The sequence below is a fragment of the Venturia canescens genome, chromosome 9 (assembly GCF_019457755.1).
Source record: "Venturia canescens isolate UGA chromosome 9, ASM1945775v1, whole genome shotgun sequence".
Classification (NCBI taxonomy): domain Eukaryota; kingdom Metazoa; phylum Arthropoda; class Insecta; order Hymenoptera; family Ichneumonidae; genus Venturia; species Venturia canescens.
This window is the reverse complement of record NC_057429.1, coordinates 15,617,355-15,637,722: the sequence shown is the minus strand read 5'-3', so window position 1 is coordinate 15,637,722 and position 20,368 is coordinate 15,617,355. Positions and strand designations below refer to the sequence as shown.

General features: G+C 40.8%; 2 protein-coding genes across 4 annotated transcripts; both read right to left on the bottom strand.

The window, feature by feature from the left end:
- Positions 1-2,003: 2,003 nt before the first annotated feature.
- Positions 2,004-3,122, bottom strand: LOC122415969 (lysozyme c-1-like). The gene has a single exon (XM_043428590.1). The coding sequence runs from the start codon at positions 2,817-2,819 to the stop codon at positions 2,364-2,366; it is 456 nt and encodes a 151-aa protein (XP_043284525.1). The 5' UTR covers positions 2,820-3,122; the 3' UTR covers positions 2,004-2,363.
- A 921-nt stretch (positions 3,123-4,043) lies between these two features.
- Positions 4,044-20,133, bottom strand: Chsy (Chondroitin sulfate synthase). Of its 3 annotated transcripts, none has more exons than XM_043428574.1 (7): positions 18,908-20,133; positions 15,330-15,611; positions 14,172-15,140; positions 9,373-9,510; positions 9,087-9,267; positions 7,182-7,538; positions 4,044-6,716 (listed from the first exon to the last, which is right to left on the bottom strand). In XM_043428574.1, the coding sequence occupies exons 3-7, from the start codon at positions 14,940-14,942 to the stop codon at positions 5,761-5,763; spliced, it is 2,403 nt and encodes an 800-aa protein (XP_043284509.1). In that variant the 5' UTR covers positions 14,943-15,140; positions 15,330-15,611; positions 18,908-20,133; the 3' UTR covers positions 4,044-5,760. The 3 variants fall into 3 exon arrangements, with proteins under 3 accessions (XP_043284509.1, XP_043284511.1, XP_043284510.1); XM_043428576.1 differs by lacking the exon at positions 18,908-20,133 and adding an exon at positions 17,429-18,392; XM_043428575.1 differs by lacking the exon at positions 18,908-20,133 and having other exon boundaries at positions 15,330-15,861.
- Between the last annotated feature and the right edge of the window lie 235 nt (positions 20,134-20,368).

Genomic DNA, 20,368 nt, shown 5'->3' with positions numbered 1-20,368 from the left:
GTTTGCGAGTCGCCGCGATGGAACTCGATTTCTTACGTAACCGTATGACCGATCTCATACGCGTATAAATATGTTAATGCACACGAGAAACTCGCAGTTTGTATTACATCGGGTGCTGCAGCTGCGGAGTATTTACGCCTGTTTCTTTTCAACAGCAGATGAGTTTTAACGTCGGCGATTATAACAGCGAAATGTTTACTCGACTAAAAAATTCAACCGCTTCAGAATCCGCTTTACGAGGTGAGCCGCTGTCGAGGAAGGATTCTTGGAAGATGCCGAATAAATATCTCGTCGCCCATAGCTCTGTACGCTCTTTATTGCGAGCATTCCCAATGTTTCATTCACCCAAATTGATAAGCCCAAAACGTCGTTTTTTACGCTCACGATTTCTTCATTATTTTCCCCCTTATTTCGCCTCGTGGATTTGGCTTTTTGTAGTATTTTATTATTCCGAATAAAAAATATTTCAACACAAATCTCGTGATAAGTGACGATAATAATAGATTGCGTTCTCACAATGTTGAAAGTAAATATGTGAAGAAATGAGAAAGGAAATAGGAGTCGTCACTGGCGACGAATCCGCTTCGTTATTCGTCGGCGCTTTCCGCGGATTCGAGTTACTCCGCGTGCAAAAAATAATGATCTCATTCGTGCACTTTCGAATTCTTCGATCATCGAAATTCTTGATTCCGATGATTTTGCTCCTCCGCGTAAGCACGTGGGCGGAGCATTTATTCACCTGCAAATATTTGGCTGACCTCAATAAAACAAAAAGGAGATTACTGGAAACGTCATCGAAAGGTGTCTCGCTGAGAGGAGCGAGGGAGACGGAAATGTTGACATCTCGGCGCACCACATGCGCCATGCAAATGCGAATCCTTGGCTCGTTATTACAGCAATAAAAAGACGCGAATACCTCGCGTCCCAGACGCGCGTATTATATTTTTCAACAGCACTTTCTTCCCGTCTTACACTCCACTCGACTGATCGTTCGATAACTTTTTTTGCATCAGCTGTAATAAAATTTCCTCAGAATTTCGAAAGGATCGAGAAGCAGTCGCAGAATTTTGACATTCTCGTTCGAATTCCGCGTGGAAAATCGGCGGATTCTCGTTTCCCAATATCTCGCCCTTCCTTCCTTTCCTTCGGACGAAATCAAGAATTTTCTCAACGTACGCGTCGTAAAAACAAGATCGAGAAACAAAAGCAATAACCGACTCGAGTGCATTCGTGTCACGACGAGTGTCTTTTGTAATTCTAATCGCACCGGGGTTTCTAAATCGTGTTGCTTTTTCCATCGGACTCGACAATGTGTATTAAGAAATAAATTTATACACTTTTAACGTGCGCCACACTACTCTCCAAAAGTTTTTAAACACTCACATTATTTCTTATGGATTCTGCATTGGAACAAAAGTCCGCTGGAAAAGTTGATTTTTTTAGTTGCAAAAGACCTCATCGAACGAGTAAATCTGGCCATTCGATTGTGCAAATAATTCATTGACATTCTTAGGAGAAATGGAGAAAATTATTCGATCAATTAGTTAAATAAAGGGAGTTTTCAGCTCACCGCAGTATTTACAAACTGAGCATAAAAACGTAAAACAATGAAAAACTGTTTTTCTCAACGAGGCTGCTGAACTTTTGAGCGGTAATGTATGTAGCTGAACAGTAAAGTGCTTTATTGTACTCTCGAGGAAGAATCGAAGGTGGGAAAAAGTTCGTCGCTGCAGGTCGAGTGACAATGACACTTTGCGTAACGTCTGGCTAGAGTCCAAAGCCAGTGAATTTGATTCATATATCTGATTGTCGTAGAAAAAGTATCGAGATTAAGCTGCCTGCGAAGGCGACGCGAATTCTTCGCGAGAATACGCAATTCGGTGGAGAAAATTCTCCACGAACGATATGCAACGAGCGAGGATAAATCATTTTTTTAAAAAATTGAGCTTCAGCACTCGTGACGCTCTTATTGCGGCACAAAAGCTAATAATTTTGAAAAAATGTTGGCACACTAACAATCGTTTGCTTTATTTTTTCCTTCTCTTTTCGATATGCTTCTAACACAAAATGAAACTCTAAAAAAACTTGCGATTGTTTCGAAGGTCAGCGAGTATCAGGTTCATTGGAATACGCAATGGGTTTTAATTACATTGGGAAATAAAAACTTTGGTAATAACCGTTGAGGAGAAAAGTGTCAAAAATGTTGACCGATGCGGTGGATCGTTGCGGCAACGAATCGATGCTCTCTCCGTCCACCTGAGTGAGTATTTCTCCTAGTTTTAAAACCGACCGGACTTGTGAATTTTTCGAATCGACGTTTGCTCGACACCGAATAAAATGAAGAAGATTTGGGCGAAGAGAAATTATCGTCTTTTGCAATGTGCAATGTTGGGGAGCGGTTTTCCTTTACATTTTTTGAGCCAACCATCCCAGTCCTTGAATCCATTACTCGCGACAATTTTCTGTGCACAAACGATGTCGTCCTGGATATCGTCGTTGGCAAAGTCCTCGCAACGCTTGTTGCAAACGCCGCCGGCTCTTCCCCTGGCGCACCATTTCAAACTGTTTATTTGAAAGATTCCAAAACTGTAGCTCGAGGCTGTTTTCGGTCCTGTGATCAAGCTCGTGTTCATGTCGCTCTCACTTTTCATTAGACAGATATAATTGCTGATCAGCGATCGCGAAATACCGCCGCGTTGAAGCTCCTTCACCGCGTCACATTCGGCCAATATTTTAGCCTCGGATCGCCACGGATTTGCGAGGAGGATCAAAACGATCCACCACAACGATACGCTCCCCTTGGCAAGCTTTACAATCATTTTTATTTCCTTTGTTTCACAGATTCTCAGGTTTTATTATTTTTGTCAGCCGAATGTTAACTCATCTGCATTTATTTACTAAAATTCTTCCGCCCCCGCGCGCAGCCAGTTTCGACACGGAGCTCAATTCCCCGACAAATTCCCGGACACCGATCAACGTAGCATCGAACTCGAATCTATTAATACTGGCTCCCGCGACTGAATGTAGCTTACTCCTCGCTGCTTTCAATGATATGCCCCGTATTTTATAAGGCCTTGAGCTTGCTCGATAAGCTACTATCTGCATTATTCTGTTTCCCCGTTCGTAACACGAGTGGGAGTTTGCGGAAAACGAAATAAATGAGAGAACGCACCGACGCCACTTTATGAGATAATTCAATGTTTGCTCGTCCGGTTTTAATAGTCGTCGAATTATCGCGCGGTTGCCTATTCGACTACACGTTAAGGTGATCACTCCGAGCCAATATTTTTATCAAAATTATTTTTATTTTTCGAAAAATCTTTATCTTTTATCGCACGAGTTCGGGCGGAGCTCAATATTTTATTATTATGATGAAATAGATTTCTTGGAATTTCGCGGTACACTTGGCTTTTATTTTTCACTAAACTTACGAGCGCAAGCGGAGTATTTAAATTCGAGGAAAACGCATGCGGGAGGTCAAGGCAAAGGGCACACGCTTCCGAAAAATAAATTCGACCTCCTCACTCAAAGTCGTCGATTCGTTACATTCAATTTTTTCGAATCCATAGCAAGGCAGGCTCTTCCCGATGATAATTATTTCAGCTGAAGCTGCAAAAAAACGGAAATGATTAAATGTTTCTTTGTAAATCGCATCAATAAGCTAGAGCTCCGGAGTATCGACTGAGTTTTGTTCGAAAAAGGGGAACCCAGCTATTCTTCCGAACTGCTGAATCCGACAAAATTGTTGTCCTATGGAAAAAAATATTCTTCCTTTGGCTTTTACATCTTTCTCGTAAAAGAGATGAAAAATTCCAATTTATTGTTGAATTTTGAAAATTTACCTCAAAATCCACAAAAACTCGAAAAACCTTTTTCACCTTCCTGCGATAAATTCATTTGAAAAAAATACCAAGTCCAACCGACACAATCTAATCGTAGCATCGAAAAAATATCGATTACACTTCGTCTTTCGGGAGACACGAACCGAAACTGCAATCTTTGTCACTGATGCGTTGACAAAAATGTTGGACATCACGCGAGAATAATTCACAACAGTTTTATTCAAAAGTCTCGTGATGCGTATACACAACTTTTGACAATTACTCATTCACAATCAGATCGTATTTCGCATTTAAAGTCATCATAATGAAAGATAGTTAAAGGTAGGAATGGATAGTAGATTCGTATACAGAGATTTCGTATGTCCTTTCATACTCATAAAAAAACTAATTCCGTAATTAATGTCACTTGTTAGACTCTCGTCCAAGATGGCCGTATTGACTAGACAGAGACGTTACGTTACTCCAATTAGTTCGTATCGCATTAATTCTAATAACCATTGGAATAAGTGAAACGAGACAATTTCTACGATGTGGCGCTCGCGTCGCAACTGTCATGGCGGCTTATAAATTTCGAGGTTAAGTTCTCGATCATGGGATTGAATTCCAGCAAGAAAATCTTATTTTCTTATTGATAAGCAACGAAAATAACTTCATTCGATTCATTCAATTTTTACCCTTGATTTCCTAGTGGATTTGCTACTTAATTTTAACCTTAATATTAATCAACGTGTCTCCAAATGTCGCAAGTCTTTGCAACTCCAAACGGCCTTGGCGCATTCACGAATTTCTCCTCCTCAAAATTGTGCGTGTGAAGATAAATTTTCGGTTTTATATAATATGCACGTTTTTTTCGTTCAATTCTCATCAGTAATGACGATTCGACGGATCTTATCGCGTTCTCGCAGAGGCACTCGATGGGTTTCGCGCTACAAATTATTGCTTATCAGGAGATTTTTCGTGGGGAAACAAAACATGCAAAATCATCGGGATTCCGAGACAATAAATTGGTACAGAGTTCTCTCGTATATTATTACGAGGCTTCGTGGAATTCGTCGGTGTATCCGAGCATTTGTCGTCGCGTTGCGCAATGCTTGAGAAAAAATCAGTGTAAAAGAGCAAGCTGAATAACGTAGGAAGAGAACAGCCTTGCAAATTGAGAACTGGAGAGGCCCGACGATACAATAGAAAATCGTTTGACAAATTTATACGTTTTCAATCGTCCAATACGACGATGGTGATTCTTGAAAAAAATTCAACTAATTTTTGTTTTATTCGCTATTATTTAAAGCTCTAAAATTTTGATTTCACGAAAAAAAATTTAAAAATTGCTCGAAACAATTGCAATCGTTGGTGTTGTTTCTTTTTTTGGAAATTATTTGAATTTTGAAACTGTTTTACGATAATCCTTCTGTTTTGGCCTTTTTACGATTAATTATAAATTCTGATCTCATTTAAATCATTTCGTTTTCCACTATCATATACGAAAGTCTAGTTCGCCCTGGTAATTAGAAAAGTAAATATTTACAAAGCGACGTATTTACAATAAAAATTCTTCGAAACGGACTCCCGGAGTATTCTCGAGGGTCTGAGGGACCCGCGACAAGGGCAGAACACTCGTGCAGTTTCATGAAGAAACTTGGACGATTTTTGCTCGACGGTCCGAATAGCTTTCCAAGCATGTTGAGGCCGGGTCCCGCAGACCCAGTGGGTTTTTCAACGAAAACTGTACTCCGAGAGCTGATAAACGAAAAGAATGATTTTCTTATTAATCAGCTCTTCGTCAATCCCCGTTGATTCACTCGAGGAGCTTAAGTCATGAGTCCTATTATCACATTTAGAAAAATATCGCTTTCCTTTACGATTGAAAGCGAAGAACGAGAGCGGAAAAAGGAGGCTCGAGTGGGACGTTCGTTGACGTTTATCCAGCGGAATTGGTCAGATTGGGAATCCGCGATTTGGCGAATCTGAGATACTCCGGATGGTCGTAAATGATTTGAGCGAGTACTTCGGTGTTGGCATAAATGTCAGCGCGGGTACCTTTGCACATGGCTAGCTGAGGGTCGATGAGCTTCTCGTCGCACTCGACTTCGTGATAGACGTGAATGAGATTTTTATCGGGTGATCGGAAAACGTTGATCTTCGATTTAATCGCCTTTTCGTAGAGGTCAATGTCCTCCTTGCCCCAACCCTTGATGGTGAGATCGAAGCCGCCGATTTCGCGGAAATCTTCTTTGTATATGGACACGATACCGAATCCGAATTGTCGCCAGAAGCCACTTTTTTCATCGATCGCAAAGTGATTGTATTTCTCGTTCTGATTGTGGATGATTTTCGGGTTGAACTGACTGAAAACCACCGGGAAATAGAGGCGTCGATTGAGAACGGTGTTCAATCGAATCCGGACGAGCGCCGATGCCGTGAAAACGATGTCAACGTCGACGAAGAAGAGCAATTCTTTGTCCTCGGCTCGCGAAACGCCCAAACCGAGGGCTCGCCCTCGAGAAAACTCTCCGTCACCTTCCAGAACAGTGATTTTATCGTATCCGTATTTGTATCTCATTTTCTCAATGAGATCCAAAGTCTTGTAATAAGAGTCGTCGTCCTCGCGACGATAAAGAACTACCACGAGGTCCGTTTGATGATCCCTCAGCAAACAAATCTCCTCGTAGTTCTTCAAAAATCTCTCGAATATCGCGAACCTCCCTGCCAGCGGCAGTATGAATTTTATTCTTTTGCTTCTGAGCGGATCTGCTGCGGCCTCGTCGCCGTTGAAGCTCAAAAACCCTGCTGGGAATATACCCAAACGAGACTTTTTCGAAGGACGCTCCTCTCGGTCCACTTCCACGCAATCAACCACTTCACGAATTTCCAAACCTGCGTCATCAAAACAATAAACAAATCAGAGGATCCTTTGAAGCGGAAAAATCGATCGAACGCTCTCGAAATTCCTTTCGGCTTTTCACTTTCAAAGGGAACAAAGAAATCCACGTTCTTCCGGTAATTCAACCGTTCTAGCTCGTTCGTTGACCGTGAAAATTTTCGACGATCCGAAAAACTGCAAGTCCGAGTGTGCACAAACTCACTTATTTGCTCAAATGTTTGGAAAAACAGAGAAATAAAATATTCCGAAGGTGAAAACTTGTGTTAAAGTTTGAAAAAAATCGTGCCCAGATTGCCGGATCGTTGATGAACGATCGAGAAGAAATTATGGTGATTTTCTACAATTTGGAATGTAAATTCGTTCGTGGAAAGTTGATCTCGAGATAAAAGATTGTGTGACGCCGCAGGTAAAAAGATTTAACGAGAGTAACGAGGTCAAGTGTGCGCGAAATCTCGTACCAGTAAAATGCTGATGGAGATAGACGTGTCTCCTGACCGGGAGAGTGACTTTACGGCCTCTGTACTTCCGGTAGACAAGAAGAAGATCGAGTATCGTGTCCGCGCCGTAGGCGTCGACGCGTCTGTAGCCGTAAAGAGCGGAGCGTTCCTCAACGATTCTGCCGCGTTGTCGAGAGTACAAATTAATCGATGCCATGACCTCGCGAGTTATTTCGTCGAGACCCTCTTTAACGTCGCTGTGGACTCTTCGTCGGGGATTCAAATCCCCGAGAGTGAATTCCGACCTCGAATAAAAATCCCACGGTATCACCTCGCGGCTCCTTCGCGGCCTGAAACTTCGCAATCCTGCTGGAAGTCCTGAAATCATTAAAAACTCATGAAAATTTGGAAAATCATATTCATCTGAATTATTCTTCCACTTTTTTCTCAATAATCATCCGCGTAGAGTATTGAAAATAATAAAATTACAAAGAATTTCATTTATTTAGTTATTGCAAGGGGGGGGAGGATTCAAATTTATTTTTTCAACCCCGCTGATTCCACGTGGAGAAAATGCCACTCAAGGTGGAGAAAATGGCAAAAAATCGCGTTCAATGAGTTAACCCGTAGACACATTCAAGTGTCTAGACACCTCAAAATTCCTTTCTTCAATTTGGCCATTTTCTATGATTTTAGATTTTTCCATTTTTTTAATGATCCTAAATCGAGTACTAAGGAATCGTTATCCCTAAAAAGTCTCGTTGTAAGATTCATTTAATGCATTCATGGATGAAATAAAAACGTTTTGAAAAGTCCGAGTGCAAATGTGCATGCACCAGTGTGGTGAGTGTGTGACCTCAAAGTGTCTACGGGTTAAAAAACAATGTTCAAATTCGCAAGTTTCTTAATTATTTTGTCAAAAACTCGAACAAGTTGAATAAAAAATTAATCACGTTCATGGAGTTTTCAGCATTTTTCGGTTCTGCCAATGAAACGAATTTTTAAATCGCGCTTTCCGCTCAGAATTTCATTATTCCTAAGGAGAAAAGAATAAACTCGAATGAATTATTCGCTCGATGAGTTTTGAGCGTACGGTACAACGACACGAGATCGTATGAATTGCCATGAACGATATACGCAATGAAAATTCTAAAAAGATTGTTCGATGCTCTGATGGGCTCAAACGAAGCGTGCCTTGCTTTGGTCTATGCGTGTTCGACGATGACTCGTCTGGCACTCAATTTGTTCGAGTCAATCGTAACACCCAAGTGGATTCTATATTTTGATGTACGAAGAATAGAGACTTTCCGACTTTTATTGTCGAGTGTTCGTCGTTTGAGTTTTGCCGGATGCTCCAAGTCCTGATTGAAACGCGAACGATTCATCAGTCCCACGAGGCCTCGGGGTTATCGTACAGTTTGATGTAAGCAAATTACGAGTGTGTCCCACTCATCGTTCTCAATTACGAGGCTAATTAAGATCGAGTAAGATCGTGAGAAAGAATTTACGATGATTTCGCACTTAATATTCATTGAAGATCTTCAATGGCTTTCTCCATTTCTTTTTTCTACTGAATTTCAATATTTTCCTTGAAGAATTTACGATTTTTTTCCATCGCTGTTCACCGGATATTTTTCGTAATTAATTTTTAACTTTGGGCTTGTTCGTATTTTACCTTTTTTTCAATTTCATTCATTTTCAAACGTTCGTTTTTTATATTCGAATTTCTAATTCACTTGTTTAGTACTTTTAAAAAATTCTCAAACAGTCTTTTTTGTTTTGATATTTGTTTGATCCTCGCGCGAATAGAAGTTCATCAGAAGTGTCAATCGCTCGAATAATTCGAATATTTTTCGTGGAAAAATCGTCAAATTGCGGAGAACGTTGAATAATATTTAAAAAGTGATAATTTTGATGGCTTCTCACCCAAAACTTTGGTGTCGCCGGGATAATTTTCGAAATCAGGAACGTTGGGAAAAAGTGTTACGTTTTTGGCGAGAGGACGTTTCTTGAAGTCGTCAATACCCATGCCCAGTTCTCTCGACATTGTACCAACGTCCCTGTGCAGTCGCACTCTCTCTTGTTGAAGCTCCTGAATCCTGAGGCCCTGCATTAGCGTAAATCAATGAATAAAAATAATCACGATTTTTTCGGGATGTCTGAGAAGATAAAATAAGCGATATAAATATGTGGAAACTCGAGTTTTACTCACTCTCATATAATTATGAATTCTATACATGTGCGGAGGCTTTTTAACAGGATGCAACGTAATGGCTCGATGAATCTCTTTCCTTTTAAGATTCCCAGTAAAAGCATCATCGTTCCCGTTGTGATGCAATATCGTCTGCATCTGTAAACAGCACGTAGAAAAAAAAATCATTTTCACACGATCCCTTAAGTGAAAAATAAATTGAAAATTTGAAAGGCAAAAACGAATCAAATTTCCTCGAATAAAAATCCAAGCATCGGGCACGAAAAGCCAATAAATTATTTTCAAAAAACAGAATAAACGTTGGGCTTATCAGAGGCAACGAATCGAACGCAAGTGAAATTTTCACGAAAATTCTTTGGCTAATCGGCGAACAAATTATTTCACATTTTTTCTTCTAAGCTTCGAAACTTTTAACACAATCGGTCCAGACCGAACATTGAGATAAAAATGCTGAGGGTCAGTGTCATTTCGATTTAAACTGGAACGTAGCAAGATTTGAAATCTCGGTGACGAAAAGGGCGCAAGTGGAGTCTGAGGCTGCGGCTGAGCGTCCTTTTGACTCGAGCTATCGACGTACGTACGAAATAGAGAAGAAAATGAGTGGAATTGCCATACCGGCTTGCTCGAGGTAGTCGGTGAGTTGGCGTGGTTACCATTCGCTTGAATCTAATGACCAACATCCTCATCCTCGTGCATCTGACTTTTTGAGGCAACGAGAGAGGAGGGAAGATATGGAAAGAGAGCAGAAATGGAAGCCACGAACGCGAGCCATAAAAAACCGTGGATTTGAATAATTCCTTCGAGGAACAAAATTCAAGCGACGTTTCCTCCTTAAAATTCAAAGCTTTCCGATTACCTACAGACGATTCGAAACGCTCGAAAAGAGAGCAATGAATAACAATCGTCATTACAATAATTCGACTCATAATTCCACGCATCAACCGAGTGAATTTCGTGCTCAGTTCAAATAAATAAAAAAAAAAGAGAGAGAGAGAGAGAAAATGAGAGAAAGAGATGAGAAGGAAAGTCAAGCACATATTTATTTCCGGATGCTTTGCGCGGATCGTTGACGTTTCAAATTGGCAGACACGAGGGAACTGGAGTCTCCGGTACGCAGAGATTATTCAGACGCTATTTATTGGATAATATTGTTGCTCGTGTACGAGAGCGATTTGTAAACAACTTTATTTCCTCGAGGATGAGAAAATTGGTTCCAAGAGTCGGAGCTCCTACGATCAGCTATGAAATTTCTATTTTATTTTCGGGACAAATCTACAGTTGTGTATATATAAAATTGTTACTTTCATAAGGCAGAATTAACAAGGTCTGCTTGCTCGTGAGTCGTCGTCAAATAAATGCCGGATGCAATCGCTCGTACTTCTCGTGCTTATATCTATATAGACAAATATAAATACACGTATACATATATTTAAGGGTATTTGACTGGTGTCAAATTGAGGCAGAAGGTTACGAGACGTTTTGCACGAAGAATCGTCAGTTCTTCGCTCCTCCTTTTTCTAACAATCTCTCCTGCTCTGTAAATGCGTTTTTCCTCTGCGAACCCTCCAGGAGCGAAGTTTCAATCGAGGGACAACCAACCAGGTGAATTTCGCTTCGAAAGTCCTCTGGCGAGACACAAACTCGTTTATTTTTGGAGACAAAAACGTTTTTTTCGCTTCTTCTGACAATGTGGGTTCATTCAGCACCTTCGGAAATTCGATTCTTTGAAATTTTTTTTTTGTTTTTTCCTTTTGCTGGCGACGGTTCAAGGCACGCTTCAGAGGCGGATTGTACCAAAGGATTGTAATTTTATTTGCGTTGTTTGACGTTGTGTGTGCAAAAAATATTGCCACCGAGCAAACGCGTTCGGATTTCTTCGACCGGGTTGAGAAATTGCTGGAGCTCGCGCGCTCCCTTTCGTGTTTTTTTTTCTTCTGCGGGCATTCGCGTTGTGCAAATAACACGTTAAACGCGCGAGTTTGTAGTCAAACATGCGAGCATTCGAGCCCTGACGTCTCTAAAAGACTCTCCTTGCGCCGCCATCTTTTTTCAAAAGGCAACGTGATTAAAACGTAACACGAAAGAGGATCGAGCTCATGAGCTCGGGGGAGCGTTATCGAATCGGTAAAACGAAATTCAAAAAATCGGAGAGAACAAACGAAACTGAAAGTTTTAATGGAAAAACGGAATTTTCGTTTTGCTGCAGTCGATGACGATTCACCGCGATGATAATTATCGGAAAAAATCTGTATGCAGACTGAAGAGAAAACTGAAGAAAAAAATGTTCATTCCACGGAGAAAATAAAGTTTCAAGCCCGAGTTTTTGGTCGTTTAGGCTTATCAGCGTCTCACAAGTTTTTCTATTTCTTTTTCTGGATTCTCGTAATCGCGTCTCGGAGCGTGGGAGATAAGAGAGAAAAGAGGAGATCAAAGAGTCAACTGGATCGAGTGAAAGGAATGATTGAATGGTGAAAAAAGCTTTTTTTTCTGTTTTTTTTTCAACAGTTATTATAATGTCCGACTACGATTGGGGAGGTGAACGATTGCAACATTAATAATGGCGATTTTGTACGGATGAGGCTGATCATTGAATGTCGAGAAAACGTCGATGGACAATTAATAGAGACCGTTAGGCGATGATGAATGTGCGTAAAAAAACTGCTGATTTATTCTCTCCGTCGTTTTTCACGCAGCTACTCGCACGAGTTGCACAATTCTTTCTTGCGTCATACAACTCACTGAGATCGTCAATCATGAGAGAGTACAAGATTGTAAGGAGCAAGAAAAATTGGCAAAAAACGTGTTCGCATGATTGTGTGCATAACGAGAATAAGCAGAGACTGATCCGAAGTACGTTGGGAGCTACGTTCGTCCATCTCAAGGCAGCTCTCAAGGAGCGAGTCGAGGACATCGTTCACAGTTTTTCAAATAATATATGGAGAAACTGGAAAACGAGAAATTTCGAAAAATTTCATTCCATCGAACGAAATGATTCTCATTGAAGGGAATGATTTCGTCTCGACTTTTGAGGCCTTGTGTGCACTTGCAGCAGGCGAAAAAACGTGATTTTCTTCATTTTTTTTCGACAAGAAAATAAATGTTTATTGAAAAACTGTGAACGATATTCATTAGTACACATGCTCATGTAATTGTACAATTGTTTTCATCAAAAAGTTTCTCAAAGTGGCGCAACTCCAGCTGTACTCCAGCAGCACCTTTTTTGAGCATCAGTTGCGGTGGATATGATAACTAAAAAACTATTAATCCCTACCAAATTTATACCACTTATTTATTATAATAATAACCTGGGCATGGACGAAGAATTTGTTTAAACGTTGATTTAAAAAAGTGGCGACAGTTTTAACAGAAAATTCATTTCTCGAGGTCCTAAATTTTCGGTTTTTTGTTTAAGGAGGGTGGCTGCGTTCGTCAAAATGATAAGAAATTGATCAAATTTGGTGATAATGTTCTTCAACATCAAGTGCGAAGACACAATTTTTTTCAAAATTTTCTTCTGCTTAGTTATCGAGTAATTACGCATTAAAGCAGATTTCTTATGCCCGGAATATATACCATATGGAAATGCAATGCTTATACACGTGAACTTTAGTGATTAATTACTCGATAACTGTACAGAAGAAAAATCTTAAAAAATTTGTATTGTCAAATTTGGCACTAAAATTTTATAAAATTCTGAACTTTTTGAAATTTTTAATGTTTTTAACATGGTTTAGCATGGCAACATTGTATCGTCGCTAGCCACCCTCCTTAATAGTTTTTTAGTAGCCGTGTCCACCGCAAAGGTATTTTTCAAAAAAGACGATTCTGAGATAATCGCGTTTTAAGCTACGAATCTAATGCTCCGATCTTTATGAAATTTGGTGAGAATATTCTTCAGATATTGTACTTGAAGAAAATCTAATAAAAAAAAATTTCGATTTTGGCGCCCATCACAAGTGTATATAAGCCCTTAACAGAGAAGAAAAATCGTTTAGTTTGCTAGGGAAATCGAGTTTTTTTAAGATAATTTTTGTGGTTTCGCGTCTTGTGCGAACGAGCCTAATTCAATTTCGTATGTTTCGATGATAACAGAGATAATAATCTCCACATTAGTTTCATTCTTATCTCGTATAGTGCTCGAGTAAAAAATAGACGATCGAGATCGTATGCGTAAGAATATATAAGACGCTACGAAGGCGGAGTTGGATGAAAGAAAGATGAAAACCGCTTTTATAATTATTTATCGAAGCGTTAGAATCGTGTCAACGGCCAGAGTGATTTAATTGCAGTGACGTGCTCGTAAAATTATCGTAACTGGTCGCAGTAAAACGGAACAGCTTACAGCATTCGCTCGCCGCGCTTCTTTTATCAGCTTCCCCAATAATTTACAGTTTAATGTATTTCTCGAGAAGTGGCTGCGATAACGTCGAAAGTGTCACAAAAAATTGATATTTTTGAGAATATTTTAATGAGAATTCAATGCCGGACAAAGATTTCTGTCTTCTGTTCAACACTTGAAAAACGATCGTTGAAAGTGCACGAAAAAGTGGGCAGCACGAAAGCTTTTCGAGTGTACCCGCGCAGCAGCTTCTCTTATTTTACGTAGCTTCAAAATTTTCTATGATTTCTTCGATTATCCTGACTTTTCCGTTGTTTTTGAAGGACGTTTCGAGATAATTGACGGAGACTCGACAATATTCGCCATTGCTTCAAAGTGAGCTTTCCTCAAAGCTGACATTCACCCACCCCAAATGAATGAAACGAGAAGGCTGTAAGGGAGCTAATAGAAGAGTAAATACCTCGTAACTCCAAGTGCAAGGGATTCCGGCGTACTTTTGGACGCAGCGACCGAGTTCGACGTCCTCGTGAGTGGTGTAAAGATTTTTCAGGCAATATTTGATGTGCGGAACGATCCTGTTGAGCGTCTCCCTCGAAATGATGACGCCCGGACCGCCCATGCAGTAATTTTCGTTGTACTCGAGGGCGAGAGTGCCGAATTCGTCGGCATTTCCTCGTCCGGCTTGGCCAATGTACATTGGCTTTCTCGAGTCGACCGATCTCAGAAATTTTTCCAAACGATCGGCTTTTACGTAGACGTCGTCGTCGGCGCGGACGAACCATTCGTAGCGATCGCGATACTTTTTCCACATGTATTGTAACATGAGGAAAGACTTTTTTTGGGGGGGATAAACGTCGGTGACGCGGGGCAGTGGGACCAATGGCAGATCGGTGCAGTTGTCCGGAACGCTTGAAAATTCGGAGGAAAAGAATTCGATTTTTCCCGGCAAATCCTTCCCCCAAGTCTCCCAAACCGCCTTCGCCCTCGTCCCCAAATACTGCTTCGCTGTCATCACACCGACGTAAACCAAACTCGTTTTTCGCTCTTCCTCCTTCTGCCAATCCTCCCCGAAGGTCGTTCCTTCCTCGCGAATGTTACTCCCCGTTTCTTCCTCCTCGTTATTCGCCATCGTCACGTTATTGCGAAGATCGCCAGCTCGCCAGGCGATCCCGATCAACAGGCCCAACGTCAGGCCAACGACGGCGCTCCCGACGCCGCGTCTCCTTCGCATCACTCTCGACCAACCCTCGATTCGCTCTTACGTCACCGGGAGCAACATGCTTCAATTTTAAATCCTCCAACTTTCGGCTCCGATTTCGCGATCCCTGAAACACCCGATCCTGGAGCTGCGATCGGATCCCCCGTTCGAACGATCCTTCTCACGTCCATCTTGATTTGGTATTTGAAATTTGGAGGTTTCCGAGTGATTCTAAAAATTTTAATACCGCATCGATGTTTAAGGTTTTCAGTATAAATTTGCTTTTGTTCGTCGAGCAGAAAAACGTCGTCGAGCAATTCTATTTAATTCCGATCGAAATATTTTTCTGCGTAAACTATTTATGACAGACTGTGACAAACAAGCGAGAAAAAATCCTACTTTTTATCGAGGTTGGCTTACCGTTTATTCGGGAATATTCCATGGATAGGATCGAAAGGTTAAATTCATGCGAAGAGAATTGCTGAATTACGGTCCACGTGAGTGACTAGTTCGTAGTCCAAGCAGCGACCGGGACGAGAGTCACGATTCTTCCATTCTCTGCGACGACACTTTCGGCCTTCACCGTTTTAATTCTTCCGCAGAACCGGAATTTTTATCGTCCGATTCTGATAGCAGCGTGCTGTTGAATCGTTCAAAATCCGCTGTGATCCTCCGAAATTGAGTGCGGACCAGAGAGACTTTCTAGAAGACAGAAAAAAGCGATTCTCGCCAATGAAATTTCGCCAACGAAACGTCCGAAGTTTCGGTTCAGACTGGAAAACGATTTTTATTTCGAGACTTCGGACATTTGCATCACAATTGTAAATTCGAGCTAAAACGTTTTGTTCTCGACGTTATAAAAAGTGAAAAAAGACGAAATAAACTGCACGTCCAAGAAACGAGCGTTATCGCGAATCTCATATATTTACAAAAGCGTGACTTTTTTCATATTTTTTTGTGCCTTTATTGTACAGCGGACAAGTGGACGAGTGTGTTAACGATTGCCTCAGACTAGAGGTTTCGTCACGTCTCTGGCTGTGCAGCATCATAATCGAAGTAATAATATTGAAATGATTTTTCAGTCTGGCGAGCATTTCAAGCGACTGGAAATTTCGAAAAATTTGCACGTCAAACGTGATAGGCAGTTGGAAAGTTATAATGTGAGAATAAAATGAAAATTGGAGTTTTGTACAAATTGTTTTGTAAAAAAAAACTGTACAAAAGTTTCGTACAGTTTTCCTGTCAATTAAATACTTGGAGAAAGAACATCTCCATTTTTTGACAATTTTTTAAGGTTCCATCAAAATTGCTTGAATTTATCTTTCCTTCCAATCACCATTGCTGCTGTATAAATTTTACGATTTTTGAAATTTTTATTCTTCATCAAATGTTCGATAACCTGGCCTGCAATTTCGCCAATCCATTCGCATGCACTTTTACTTAACTGTTATTTGAAATCAGTTATTTGTCAAATATTCGGATTCCTGAAAGGAATATCTTAAGGAGGGTGGATCACGGAATCAAAATAATCAGAATTTGATCAAATTTCGTGATAACATTCTTTGGCATCGAGTACCCAAATACAATTTTTTTCAAATTTTTTTTACCACATGGTTATCGCACAATTGAGCGTTAAATCGAACTTGTTATTCACGAGATGTATGACTGTATGCTTATACACGTGAACTTTAGTGTTCAATTACTCGAGAGCTTTGTGGTAGAAAAATCTAAAAAAATGTACAATGTCTTAAATATTTTGAAAGAATACATTTACCATATTTTTTTATTAAATTCTTATCATTTTGAAATTCTTTATATTTTTAACGTGACCTGATTTACATACAGCGAGATTAGCGCTTTGTTTAAATTGCTTCATTCCTCTTGGCAAATGTTTCTTTTCAACTTTTCAGTTGCCAGGCGTGAGTGGTATTAAAAAAACGACAATCGTGTCACGTGTAACGGTGATTTTTGTTCAATGAGAAGCAGCGAGCCATCTGCGCGAATGATGCTGTTGATGAGAGGCTAAAAACTTCTGTATAATTTAGTATTATAAGGTCGTCGGCGTGAGTTTATAAAACCGTGTCAAATTTGTGAAAACTTCATCTCGGACAATTCTTCTTAGAAACCCGTTATAAAATCTTTCACGATGGATTAACCACGACGAGAATCCCCCCGCGTCTGTCCCTCTCCTCTTCTTACACTACTCGACCTTACGGCGATGCAGTTACTTTCCCGGAATACAGGTAACACCTGGTGAGCGAGATCTCGTCCAGTGTATAAATAACGTAAAGCAGAGACTTCGATAAACGACGATTGGAGGCTCTATTGACATTTCGAAAAATGTGTATAAATCACTGTTTCTTATTTACCAGCACCTGGCATCATAACGGATTATTAAGGAGTCTACTCCGATAAGAATTCTCAAAAAATCTGTTGTCGAGATTTCAACGAGCAATCTCCGAAAAGATTTTGCTTCAAGCAGGTCGCTTTACAGTGACTGGGAAAACGTTTCTGCTTACTCAAATGTTGTTTACTCTGTAACAGTATTTTTATGAGGCCTTTTATCCTTGAATTTCACAAGATCAGCCTCAGCATAATTCTCGTATGAAGAGCATAACCCTCCCGATTGTGTTTCTAATATCCTCAGGCAAACTCCGTGTGGTCACTGAGCATACACAACAGTGTACTCGCACGCTCGTTTCCGTTCTCATGGATCCTCTCGCTCTTCTCGTTCTATCTTCTCATTAGGGTAATCCCTCTTTTACTATTCTAATTTCGCCTTCGGTATTGCACTCGTTGAATGCTGGGTGCACTGAACTCGGGAAGAACAACTCCAAGGGCGTAATTTCCACATTTAAAGTTTAATGATCACACATGTTCGTTGCTCTTCGTTCTCGCCTTTTCTTTTCCTTCTCACTCTCTATTTTCTTCCCTCTTCGTAACAGCGGTTACAAAAAACAATCATTTTCCACCATCCACTACATCGCAAGTGTCGTAATTGTTTTTGAATTAAATTAACTTTACTTTTCGTTTCCGCTGGATAATTCACGCAATTTTCATCTTTTTTCCCGATGCTAATCACACTCTATTTACCTCCTAAGTAAACACCTTTCTTTATACGATGCGCGCACGATCCTTTTTCCTTTCGTATTAATTATTCGTTGCAAGCTTTCGAGATGGTCTCATTTTTTCTTGCTCCGACATTTTGTGCTCAAATTCAACGAGGTTTCAACTTTTTCGAATATTTTATTTTGAATTTTTTTCTCTCAGGAACGCGTTTTTGGACTTGGAAGACTCGCATTTTTTGTGGAATTTAATAAAACTCTACGTTTTTTTATCGTTTTTCATTTTAACGAATTTTTGTTCAGTAGTTTTGTGGGCTCCTTCGCGAGATGGCAATATTTTGGAGATTGCCCACGATCGCTGCGTGCGAACTCGAGTCCCCGCGGGATTCATTAGCCGAACGGAAAACTGCGAATTTCCATTGGTCATGCCGCGTCTCATCAGTGCTTCGAGACACCTTGAGCCACGTGTTGAATTTCTCATTGGCGTGTATGCGAGAGTGAAATAACCCTGCGGACTGTTCGGTGAGCATTGTTCAAGATAATATAATAATGGAAAACAAGTTTTTGCCTTAACGTCCTCTCCGCAATTGAGGGGCTGCTCTTCCGGAACGTAAAACGAAATGACTCCGGTTTCCGGCCACTTTATCCCGACGTTTCGTACTCGCAGTTACGAAAAGAGGTGCAGAGTGGAACTTCTTCCAACGTGATTTGTCCTCAGGCGCATTGCGATTGCAAATATTTGCAAAAGGAGCAAAAAGTGCATGAAAATTCTTTTCTGTTCGCACTTAAACAAAATTACGGGACTTTCAGAAACTTTTTTTCTCCAAATAATTTGGCGAATGGTAACTATTTTGAAAAAAATTGCGTCTCTGTGAAAAAAAAATGAAAAACATCCGAACACCGAGAAAATTGGCAGTCGTTCGACAAACTCACCTCGCGACGACATCGCCGGCATAACGGAGATTTCTTCGCGCGTTTTGAGAAACTTAATAATCGTATGGGATCAGCGGCATCGGAATTGAGGAAGCCGCGCGACGAGGAGCCGGAAAAGATTTAGCCGATCGAAAACCTGTTCCTTTGACCGAGTCTTCGTGCACAATTTTTTCGTTTCTTATCCATTTGCCTGTCACAATATCCTTGCACGATTTCAATGAGAAGAGAGGCAGTGGGGGAAGAGGGAGGGGGGAAAGCCTTGACTTTTCGCCGTCTGAATGGGATTGAAGTATTACGACAGAGAGAAGTAAAATGGGAAGAGGATAACGAGGGCGTGCAACGGTTGTTTTATACTCCGGTTCCTTTCCTTGTTTATTATTCTTCTTCTTCACTACTTTGCACTTTTCACCTACATACACACATCCAATTATTTTCCCTCGTTTCGATCCACCTGGTAAACGTTTACTGGACACTAAATCATCCGCGCACGGAAATCAGTTGGAGCAGGTTGAATAGCAGTTTCTGCAAATTCCAACACTTTATTCAGCTGGTGAAATTATTCGGTTGTTCAAACTCGAAATTTCTGTTATAGCAGTTTTTGGGGAAGTCTTGAAACGGGATTTTGGAAGATGGAAAAAAGGCACGACGACGGCGAGCACTTGTTAGCGATGGCCCTTCGTTCTGCCCTGTGATTTTCTTCAATTGAACAATCTCAGGAAGGAAGGCACTGAGATAATCGAGGGGCACGGACAAAACCTTTTACTCGCTTCTCAAGCACCGTGCAATTTTCACAATGACAATAATTTTGTGTAATTTGGTTTTATTTTGACGAAATTTAGCATTCGATTACGAAACTGAGATTTGGGAGACTCAACGAGGATCGAAAACGTTCCGGGATTCGCTCACTTTTTTCATCACCCAGCACCACTTGACACTAACGAATTTTTCACAATTTTCTTCACCGATTTGTCGTGATCGAATTGCAACTGGAATCACGGAATAATTAATCGTGCCTGATTGGACAACGTTTTTTGTAGTAGTTCAACTGATTTTAAGGAAAAATGTTGTCTCCGAAGCGGAAGAACTTGACGAAAAGTGAGAAGCAACAGGCTGGCGTTCAGACGTGCGGGGGCCACACTGGCTCACGGCTAAATGGGGCCCCGAAGTTCGGAGGCGATCCGAGAGTCACAGGGCACTTCTCTCGACTCGTCGTCGAACGTGCGTCGAGCTCTTCTGGGTCTCACAGCTTCGTCGTCGTCGCACTCGGCGCCCTCTCTCTCTCTCTCTCTCTCTCTCTTCATCTTTCTTTCTTTCCTTTTTTCCTTCGCTCTCTCTCCCTCGTCCTCTGTCTCTCTCGATGACGATCTCGCGTGGGATCGACCGGTTGTTGGATGCCAGTATGCCAGCACTCCATTTAGCTTTGATCTTGCACACAGTCGAAATCACTACAAATGCTTCTTC

Coding starts and splice junctions, on each gene's coding strand:
- Chsy (XM_043428574.1), bottom strand. CDS start 14,942: ATGCGAAGGAGACGCGGCGTCGGGAGCGCCGTCGTTGGCCTGACGTTG. Junction 7,539..9,086: donor CGGCGACACCAAAGTTTTGG/GTGAGAAGCCAT, acceptor TAATGATTTCAG/GACTTCCAGCAGGATTGCGA. Junction 6,717..7,181: donor TCTCCATCAGCATTTTACTG/GTACGAGATTTC, acceptor TTGATGACGCAG/GTTTGGAAATTCGTGAAGTG.
- LOC122415969 (XM_043428590.1), bottom strand. CDS start 2,819: ATGATTGTAAAGCTTGCCAAGGGGAGCGTATCGTTGTGGTGGATCGTT.